At 41.1% G+C, this 10,969-nt stretch overlaps 1 protein-coding gene across 2 annotated transcripts; it reads right to left on the bottom strand.

Annotated features, from left to right (window-relative positions):
• Positions 1-38: 38 nt before the first annotated feature.
• Positions 39-9,681, bottom strand: rangap1a (RAN GTPase activating protein 1a). Of its 2 annotated transcripts, XM_037089734.1 has the most exons (16): positions 9,528-9,681; positions 8,391-8,510; positions 8,149-8,276; positions 7,691-7,750; positions 7,341-7,520; positions 6,252-6,386; positions 5,785-5,943; positions 5,271-5,384; positions 5,036-5,135; positions 4,655-4,739; positions 3,697-3,826; positions 3,206-3,322; positions 2,939-3,044; positions 2,478-2,566; positions 2,217-2,338; positions 39-977 (listed from the first exon to the last, which is right to left on the bottom strand). In XM_037089734.1, the coding sequence occupies exons 2-16, from the start codon at positions 8,500-8,502 to the stop codon at positions 896-898; spliced, it is 1,719 nt and encodes a 572-aa protein (XP_036945629.1). In that variant the 5' UTR covers positions 8,503-8,510; positions 9,528-9,681; the 3' UTR covers positions 39-895. The 2 variants fall into 2 exon arrangements, with proteins under 2 accessions (XP_036945629.1, XP_036945630.1); XM_037089735.1 differs by lacking the exon at positions 9,528-9,681 and having other exon boundaries at positions 844-977; positions 2,174-2,338.
• Positions 9,682-10,969: the final 1,288 nt, after the last annotated feature.

Here is a 10,969-nt window from a genome sequence, read left to right as displayed (position 1 = left end):
TCAATAAAATTCAGTGAGAAGGCTGTGAAAGACATCCACCAATTAAATCAGCTTTATTTTGCCAACACAAATCTGAAAACACTGCATCTTGTGCCTTATGAAAGGCAGGAAATACATGTAATTCATCCCTTTTGATTGTTCTATTGTACTTTATTTTGATAATACCTATTAGTCAATACATATTTTTAACAGCTTTGTTTGACCATATCATCAAGCTTAATAAACATTCAATATAAAACAACAGAATATTAAAGGTAGATATGAAATATAGAATGTACAATAGCTGATTGTTTGAGCCCAGATCAGGCCTGGTCAGAGCTTTTCTAGTTAAAGTGTAATCTGTGCCTCAACCAATCAGGTGTCCCTAACACACAGATATTAGGTTGTGTGGGGAATGAGGCCTTTTCTTACTCACCAAAATATATAGAGCATTAAAACCAATTCTTCAGTGCTGTGCTGTGGTTATATGAATGGACATGAAGCACTTCATCTAGTCCACATCATAAAAGCATAGTCTACTTCAAAATACAAAGCATTCAAATCCAGAGTCCAGACAGAGGTGTGTTGCTGAGCTTGTGAGGGGACAGCGGTGACACAGTGAAATGGTTCCGTTCGTCTCGAGGGTTGCTCTGCCTTTTCTGTTTCAAACATGAGTTCATTTGTGCTGGTTTCCAAAAGGTCCATCAGTGTAGTCAAGGTCCATCCTGTGTGTGTGTGTGTGTGTGTGTGTGTGTGTGTGTGTGTGTATGTGTATGTGTATGTGTATGTGTATGTGTATGTGTATGTGTGTGTGTGTGTGTGTGTGTGTGTGTGTGTGTGTGTGTGTGTGTGTGTGTGTGTGTGTGTGTGTGTGTGTGTGTGTGTATGTGTGTGTGTGTGTGTCCATCCACAGTCCTCAACCCTCAGACCTGACTCTCTGCAGTGTTGACTGGAGGTTGTTTCTGGCATTGCCACATGAATCCAGGGCCTTGTTGTTTCTGTAAATGAGAACACACAGTGAGAGTCGAGCCTATAGACAGACAGGGTGTCACACACTTGCATTTATTACCTTTTAAGACCCTTTTTAGACATTTCTAACCTAATCATCTTTGTATTATCCAAGCATGGCAGGTAAGTACAAAGGCAAGTAGTATACTGTAGGTTTATGTTGGAATATTTTCAGTGGTAGGTTTGAAATTTGTGTATCATAAGTGTGGGCTATCACGGACTATCACTCATTTTGACAAAAAGATTTAGAAAGATGAGGGCCTCACAAAGTTAACCAACTTAAGACATCTAAAATCTAAGAATTTTTAAGAACCCACATCAAGCAGTGAGGGGAAAAGTTGGCTGTACAGATACATTAGGTCGTTGTTCTGTGGTATTTCTGACAAAGTAGCTCAAGTGTTTGCTGGCCCCAGATTTTTGGTATCTGCCATGTGAAACAACACAGGTTTAAGGATAAATACATTCCTTTGCCTTAATCAATGTCAAAGGGAAATGCATTAAATATGCATCTCAAGTGTGAACCCAACATGACATGATCCATCAGTTTGTGGACTACCATTTTGAATCCCTTGAGTTTGACTTTACCGTGGCATCTTCTTAGTTATTTGGAGACAGAAGTGACCATATTGAGATGAGAAGTCAGTGCAGAGGAGGATACTCATTGCTATGGTTCTATCCTGATTGGTAGAGACTTGTCCAACACTGGGTAGCCATGCTGTACAGTATACCCTGTTTATCATCTTTTTTCACTCTAAATGGGACCATAATTCAAAAAATGAACATCAAGCTGCATTTAAGAAGACTTGACACTGGTGACTGAGAGCATAAACTCACAGAAACTGTATACTATCAATCATGTGAGAATTAGGGACATTTTCTGATAAGCTTACACACAACGTGACTTCAAACCAGTGTAGTTGCCCCCTGCTGGCCATTATAAAGAATGCAGCTTTCAGGCACTTCCTTCGTGGTTTCACTTTTCGAAGCGCTGTTCACTTTTAATACAGCCTTATGAATTGCCCATTGAATCCGAGGGGTCAAATTACACAGTTAATAAACCAACTCCATCACAAAATGCGCCATCACCGGAGTGTGTCCCCCACCTTTACTGTATGCACCAAGTGCAAAAACATTTACGCATGTGCTTCATCCCTGAAGATGGGATGTTAATCATCAAATTTTGTACCTGCAAGATGTCTGCTGATTCGCTCATTCTGTCACGTCCTTACCGGGACATGAAGGCTTGCAGCACAGCCACGTTCTCTTTGGGGAAGTAGTCCTGTTGAACAACGTGCTCCAAGCTGTGGAGGTGGCCGGGAACCACCAGCACAGGCTTCACCTTGTCCTCACTCTGAGCAGCAGAGAGGACAGGACAGAGGGATGGACAAAAAAGCAAGGAGTGAAATGTAGAAAAGAGAAATGTGAAGGTGAAGAAAGACATGTTTCCATACTGTAGCAAACAGTGCTGAATATGTGCAGATTAACTGTACCTTGATGAGTCCGAGCAGCACTAACAATGATGATACGAAGTTGTATCCTTGGAAGGAAGGAGTGGAGAAAGCTTTCCTGAGAAGGGCATCTGTGAGGAAAAAAACACAACAATCTATTATAAACTTATATTCAAGCAGTGTCAACAAAAAAGAAAATAATGTGGAAATGTGTCTCCTGTTAGAGACTCTCAATGAGTCAAACAATCTATTCAGCATCTCTCAACACATGTTTGTGTTTCTGTAACATCGGCGTGGAGATTTTAAAAAATATTACAAATTACAAGCAAAAGCTTTCATAGACAATTAAGCAAGTCAAGTGTGTTTTCATCAGTTGGATAGCGAAATAGATACATGAAGAAACAGGACGATAAATGAGTTGTTTATAGATAAAGGAATATTTCAACAAGCCTAGTGTGTATGTTAACACAATCCAATCAACAAATGCAGACCAAGTGTCTCACCGATGCTGTTCAACACCGCATTCTTAACCTCGTTATTCTCCTCCTTGTACACAGACGCAATCTTGAGGAAGGCTTCGGCTGTTTTTGCAGCATCCGACACATCCACCTTGACACAGAGAAGCGAGGAAACACTTACTGATGGCCACTCTGTGTTACACATTATTAAACTGACACACCTTCTGTTCATCTGCATCAAGCGAACACATAGGATAGGTGTTAGCATCGAGACATCTATTGTAGCCTCTCATAAAACACATTGATGTTTACCTGCTGCTCGATCAGTAACGCTCTCTTGTCTCCCAGTTTCAGCAGTTTGTCTGGAGATGGAAAGCTGAGGAAGGAGGAGACGTCTGGTGGCCGGGGTGCCGATACAGGGGTGGACAACTGTCACGGTAAAGAGGAGACAAAAGAGAGTCAACCAACTTCCACCATATTGTTTTTCACGAATTTCCTTGTTCTTATTGGATTGTTGCTTATTTTTTGTGCTTCTTATGTTGATGAAAATAGATAAATAAATTGCAACACCAAAAACACGTTTGCAAAAGAAGCTGGTGCAGCATTTCTTGTCACATACTCAAAGTAGTCTGATGTTGCTGTGCAGTTATATATGCTGCAAATTAATGGAAAAGTGAAAATAAAAAGTATATAGTATTTTAGACTGTAGATTCAGGGGAATTTAAACTTAACTCAGCTAATACATGCACAGGTAATTAATGACTGCTTTAATGGCACACAGCATCATCACACAGTTCTCTGACCTTGGTGCCACTGCTTTCTTCTTCCTCCTCTTCTTCCTCTTCCTCCTCTATTTCCTCCTCATCCAGTTCCTCCTCTTCCTCATCTTCATCTTCGTCGTCGTCGTCATCCTCTGGCTCCCCCTCATCGTCACTGAGGAATATTAATATCACAGCTCATTACATGAGATGATACACATCTTTTGAATCTGACAAATGCTGCATTGTCACTGTACTGTACTGTACGGCTTGAACGCCTGGAACAATTCTTTCCCTGGTGCCAAAGGCAAAAGTTGTGGATAGTATCTGTTACTTTGTTTACATATGGCCTCTGTTGAGATTCCAAGTAAGCTTGGCCAAAAATAGGAGGTAGAGTTCAAACATTGCACACAGAGAATCGTGACTTGTGCTACACCCAGCAACTGAGGTTGCCTTATTGTCTGCGTTCTGAAAGGTCAGCAGGTTCTGTATTACCCAATACACCGGGTTTGTAAGTAGCTTGCAAATTCCATCCAATTTTTTCCCCTTTCTACATAAATATTCCAGCTCTTGCTTTATTCTCTGGCACGCTGACAGCACTAGATTAGGCACTGTCTGAATTTATGTAGTGACAATGCAAGGGTAGAATTTGCATCAACAATGTCATATTCCTGTTGAGGATGAGTTCAATCCAAAAGCCCTTGTTTTGTTGTTGTATTATCTTGTCTCTTGATTTAAAAGCCTCAAGATTCTGGGTCAGAACAAGAGTTTTCTATATGGAGTTCTCTTTTCCTTGTTCCAGCTTCCTCTTACAGTCCACACACAAACACGTGGACCAGAGACTCTACACAGTTGTATGTTGTAACTGTCCTGTCCTGCTTCTCACCCAGTGCAAGCTGGGATAGGTCACAGGCGATGACCAAAAGCAGAATAGATGAGTACAGAGTAAGAGCAGCCTGAAACCATTACATACACCACAGGAGTTTGAGCACAGCGTGATTACCTGAGTGACCCTAGAAGCTCAGCCATGTTCATGCCTTCCATGGAGTCTTTCAGAGCTTTGCAGCCATCTTCTCCTAGTTGGTTGCCTGAAAACCAAATGGATCATTTTCAAGTTTTGTCAGGGGGAGGACACATTAAACAACAAGAAATGTCTTACAACAACAAACGATGCACTATGAGGATTACTAAAGATGAAAAATCATCTGTTCTTTTAAAACCACTGAAAAAAAAACTTTTTTCCCTATTTTTGGGAAATATGGCAGCTACTTGCACCTTAGTGGGAACCAAAATCCTCTACATTTTTATGCTACTGTGAAATAAAATTATGAATATGAAAAGGTAGAGGTGTGGGGATCGGGGTTAGCTCCTTGCAGGTTTCTACCATTTAGGTCCAGTTTCTCCAGCTGGCTCTTGTTTTTTACTGCACTTGCTACAGCGAGAGCAGCTTCTTCTGTTATCTCGCCAAATGACAGATTGAGTTCCTGTTAAACAAAACAGAAAATTTAGTAAGAAGAGAAGAACACTTTCAAAGAGAAAGCCAAGAAAAAGAGAAGGAAATAAAAACTTTTCAAAATAAAATTAGCAAGGGTCAGCGGTACAGTGTACTTCTCCCTTACTTTGAGAATTGGTAGTCCCTCTGATACACTTTCTGCAATAGCTATAGCTCCTGCTGGCCGCACCAGACAGTCTCCAAAGTTTATCACCTGGATGCTGCGTAGGTGTTTCAGAGCCTGTGAAGGACACAGATATATTCTTAGCATCAACGATTTCAAAGCCTGAATAGATAATAATTTGGAGAAGTGTAACTTAAAGTGATGGACAAATTAGTGGATGAGGAATTTCATTTGAGAAAGGCAACAATTCTGGCTGAATTTAACATTTTGCACCCCTGCCAATAATAAAGTCCATTCCAACATGGATACGAAATACATATATATTTCACTTCACATTTATCACACTCAAAGCTCAGCATCTCTGTTTTACATTAACAATATCAATTTCTAAGGGGTAAACTGAAAATGGAAAGGTGTTTTGGAGCTTCAACAACAACAAAAAAAACAACAACAACAACAAAACACCATGTATTTATTTCAGCAACAGTAATGCTGCTAATGTCTGACATCCGTGTACCTGAGCCATGGCAATGGCCCCCTTTTCAGTGAAGGTGTTGTCATTGAGGTTGAGGATGCGGAGGCTTGTGTTGTGCTGCATGGCTGTGGCCAGTGCTGTCACACCAGGGTGATTGATGCCATTCTGGGGCATGTGAACCTCCTCCAGGCTGCCTATCAACTGCAAAAACAAACTGTTACTGCACAATTACTCTAACAGCACAGACACAGAGAACTGCAGAAACAGACTCCTACATCTTTGACAAACTACGATGACGCAGTCGAATAACTGACAGAATGAGCTGGATGGTTATAAAGTCATCTGAAATCAGTGTTTGAAGTTAATTATGGAAAATGTTCCAGGAAGACAAGCTGTAGTCTAATCACTCACAGTGACAATATGTAATGTAATCCGTCATCTAAGTAGACTTGGCTGTTTCCCCAGATCACTCTGTCAGTCTACATTAAAGTCTTCAGTCAGTTCTGTACCTGGAAGGCCTGAGCGAGGGCAGTGGCTCCATCGTTCTCCAGTCGGTTCCTCCCTGCAACAAACACCTTCAGGCTGAGGGGGGAGCCATCTGCACTGGATTTCTTATGGCACTGGATCAATGAAGCAGCCAAGATCTGAGGAGTCCATAAACAGAGATATGTTCAAGTCTGCATCAACACTGATACTTAGTAAGATCAACAAAGCACTTATACACATGTCAATTATGTGTATTTCCCCCCTTTTTATTCCTGTAGATATTTTTAAGAATCATTTTTGTTTTGGAAAATTATTTTCTTTTCATTCATTTCTAACCCTAACCCTAACCCTTTCATACACTGATTACTGTAAATGAAATAAAATGTGTTCAAAGCAAGAACAATGTTTTCCCTACATCATAAGCCTGTTCACTGTTGTATTTAACAGCTTTCACTGGTTACACACTGGGGTTCACTGGTTACTCTTTAACTGATGTCTGTCTGTTCCATGCAGGTTTCAGCTCATCATCTATGAATAACAACAAACTGACATTGTGTCTCTGCTTTATGTACTGTACTGCCACTGTTTTTTTTACAGGGGTTTGGACTTCATCAGGCACCTTTAGCTCAATTCATCAGCGACACTTCAACTGACATTTCAAGTTCTTTTAGAGGTTAAACTGAATCTTAGACTCTGTCATCTGTTTTGCTTCAACTTTAATCAGTCCCTGAGTTTTTGCTGCTGTTTAAACACTTAAACTGCCTAAAAAGCTAGCACATGTATATTCTCTTCAGAAAATGTTGCCCTATTAAGTACACCATAATAATTCAATGCCATCCTACAAAACAGTGCTGCCAATTACAGGTGGTGTTACTGTGTGTATTACATTAAGAGGTGTTTCCTTTCCCATTACAGGGTGGCAGACTATAAACTCATCTGAATATGATGTAGTCCAGTGCAACACCTGCCCCCCCCCAACTATGACCTAAATGGTAAAACATATTACTGAATGAATACCTGTGTGAATCAACAAAAATGCAACATTATGAGCATCATAAAGCCTTTATGTCATCACCAAACAGAGAGAGACAAGAAGCATTCCTGTGATTTACCTTCCCCCCTCCGATGCCCATGCCACAGTTGTTGAGCCGTAGCTCTTGCAATGTGTAGCAGGCGGTGCTCTTGAGCAACTTCTCGATTCCCTTCACCCCATCTGGTCCAAAAGCATTGTCGCTGAGGTCCAAAACATTTAGCCTGGCACCCGCCAACATCAAAGCGTCACCTAGTGAATTCTACAACACAAGAGACAAAATATATGTCAAGATGAGAAGGGTCAGTGTACCAAAACAAAGACATGACACACGGTTACAATGCTTTGCAATAATTCAGACATAGAACATATGCAATATTTTAACTATAAGCCTAAACTTGCGACAATTCTGTTAATGAACAAGTGCATTACCAGGGCTGGAGGGATCTCAGAGCGCAGGCGACCTGTGAACATGTCGCTCCAATAACAGCGCTGGAGGAGAGAGAATAAAGACTCAGTGTTAATGTAAGACAAGAGACAATTCTGACTTCTTCTACTCTAAAATATCTAAAGATCTATTAAGATCAGTCATTTTCAATTTACTGTATGATTTATTAGAGCTGAAAAAAATAAAATAAAATAAAATATTTAAAGGGATATCCAACATTCCCTTGGTTTTTCAGGTTTGGTTGGAAAAAATAAGGCAATCTGTTCACATCATCTTGGCTTTAATAAAAATAAGATAGCATGTTGGACTTTGCTCTGACATATTGCATAAATCAGTTTATATGGTGGTTGATCACAGCAAGAGTATCAAAACTGTTAGGAGCATGACTGAAGGTCTGAAAAGGAGAATTACCAGAAACCTCAAGAGTTAACAAACCCCTTACCTTGAAATCGCTCTTTGTCTCAAGGGCCTTGGCGATGGCCCGTGCTGCCTCTACGCCGACAGTGTTTCCCTCCAACCTCAGAGCCTGCAAACCCTTGAAGTCCTGGATCTCCTTCACCATTCCCTCAACTGCGGACGGGGGACAGGTTCAGAATGGGAATTGGGATAGTGATTTAAATCAACAGGGTGTAAGACTGAGAGGGGTTTCTGGGACTCTTAAGGCACCCCAGTGATGACACTCACCTGATTGGGCATCATCCAGCTTTCTTCCCTGGCCTTTGTAGCTAAGCTCTCCGTCTTCCACTCCAGTCTTGGCCAGAGAGTCGGCCAACTGTGCAACAAGGTCCGTCGCCATCGTTACACCTGAGGGCAAACACACGATTCACTTTATATTCTGTTTCATGGTCATTCTGGTGCCTGCAACAAGTTGTATCCTTGAGTTTGTTTCCTCTCCTTCAAAGGGAGCACTTATTACCAACAAAGTACACTGGCCACTTAATAGAGGTCATTTAAAATCCAAAACATACTGTTGCGTGTGACTGTCCTGGCTTTAACTGCCTCGTTTTTTCTGGAGAGTTAAGTCCACCTTTATCAGCAGACAAACTGCTGAAGGTGTTGTTTTCACTTTGGGACAATCCACCCTAAAACAGTATTTACGTCAGCTGCGCTGTAGCTTGTATTTATTATATGGACTTGTACGTCTCTTTTCATGCTCAACAGTATACAGATGGTAAGTTAAAGACTTGTATTTAACGTCACGCAAATCCTGGCGCTCGTCTGTACAAACTGACCTAGTGAGACCAACAATATTGGAAAGTAACTTCAACAAAATGAGATGGCATTCAAGTCTGTCAGTATTTCAATTCAGTCTCAATCCCGAGTACAAAACATTACATTTAGGTTACCATGGTCCATCAACACGTGAAGCCAGTCGTTGGTTTTATGCATGGTGACATTACGAACTACGTTCACCTAAGTTGTTTTGGGGTAGATTTCCCTGTGTCAGCAGCCGGGGGCTAGCATTAGCCGAGTGCTGCTAACGTTATGCTAACACACCCGCAAACAGCAGCACTGTCTGATGCCGGTGGAGCCATTGTTGACACCGGTCGGTTCAGTAACATATCACGTCCTTACTGGATAATAAACAAACGTAGTCCGGCAGTTATAGGATTAGAACAGGACATTCAGTCAGCTAGCTAGCAGGGTAAGTGTGACAGAGCATGGCTCTTTACTCGGCCTCTCCGGTCGGTGATCAGAAAGCAACTGGCTACCAACACTGCCGTTAGTCTGACCCCTCCTGTCCGCCGTTCACGTTCGTTATTACAGAAAGTCTCACCCATTATTTAGTCTAAGCCCAACAGAAGTGAACATACGCATTACCTCAACACTACTGTGCTGATTGAATACAGTCCAGGGACACACTCCTCCCGCTCGCTCCTGACGTTCAAAACCATCCAGCACACTGCCCGACTTGAGGACCACAGCGCGGGGAGACAAGGGAATTGTAGTTAAATCAGACTACAACGGTGCGTTCAGGTGCTCCTCCAAACCATAGACATAATATACGTATATTATGTCTACGCTCCAAATCGCTTCCTCTCTGGAATGGATTATACATAACTCTATAACGTTAATGAATCTTTGCAGCTTGTCGCAGTGCAAATGTTTCTCATCCTGCATATGATCTGCTTCTAGTCTCCTCAACTTCTCCAGGGCATCACCGAGGGTTACACCTGTTGCACACTTGAAACCTGAACCACATATCTGATAAAGGACTGAAACACGTGAACCAAAGTGTTGCTGCAGCTTCAATTTCATACTTATCGTTCGGTACTCATCTGCATTTTTGACACCAAGCTCCCTCAGAATTTCTCGGTACCGGTTACGCACTGATTTCAATAAGGATCCTGAGAGGTCATGGAAAAGAGGAGCCTCCAGTTCTTCCATGAAGCGAGTAAATGCAACAGCATTCAGGTTAAGTCTTTGCTTTTCAGAATAAACAGCCAAATGTGATGCTCGTGCACTCATATCAGCTGAACGTTTCTTCTCAGCATATTGGTAGCTCTTCTTATTTATGTACCAATTTCGACATTTTGGGTGCCACTTTGGTGCGCTGTCTTCCAACCATTTTTCTGTTGCAGAATCATTGAGCAGTCTTTGGAAGACCTCATCTTGACGAGCATCAATGGCTTTTATAAACTTTTGTTTTGTTATGGGAGTAATAAAATGTAGGTATTTAACAGAGTGTCCTTGACATATGATGCACTTTGTGTAGTCAGTGCTTTTATCTTCACAACTCTTGCCACGAGACTGATGTCTCAGCAACATGGCAGTGTCACCCACATGTTTCATTGGCTGGCTTGTCATCTTGCTACAGGAAGGAGCATACGAAAAAAAAAATACTGGTCAATATCATTGTAATTATGAAGTAGTGGATACAATTGTGAATAATTGCAATATATAAAAGGTAACATTTTAAACATAGCATATGCAGTGCAGTCTCAATCTGAAAATACTCACTCTATTCTTTACTTGTGCCAATTACCCGCAAATGTGTAGGTGTGGCATAGGTGTACATGTGACCCCACACAGTACTGCACAAACAACAAATGGTTGGTATGTCACATGAAATATTATCAATCAATGATAAAAAAAATACAGTATATTGATAAAATGAAAAATATAGGACAAGGGACTTACAGGTTTTTTTTTGTTTTTTTTTTAAGAATGTTAGCTAATAGTAGCTAACTGAGCTTGCTAGCTAGCTCACAATTCTTTCAATTGCTGAAACTCCAGAAAAAATAAAATTAGCATAGGTGGCA

Source organism: Acanthopagrus latus, chromosome 23 (genome assembly GCF_904848185.1).
Source record: "Acanthopagrus latus isolate v.2019 chromosome 23, fAcaLat1.1, whole genome shotgun sequence".
NCBI lineage: Eukaryota > Metazoa > Chordata > Actinopteri > Spariformes > Sparidae > Acanthopagrus > Acanthopagrus latus.
Note: the sequence above shows the minus strand (reverse complement) of the source record. Positions and strands in the feature narration are given on the sequence as shown.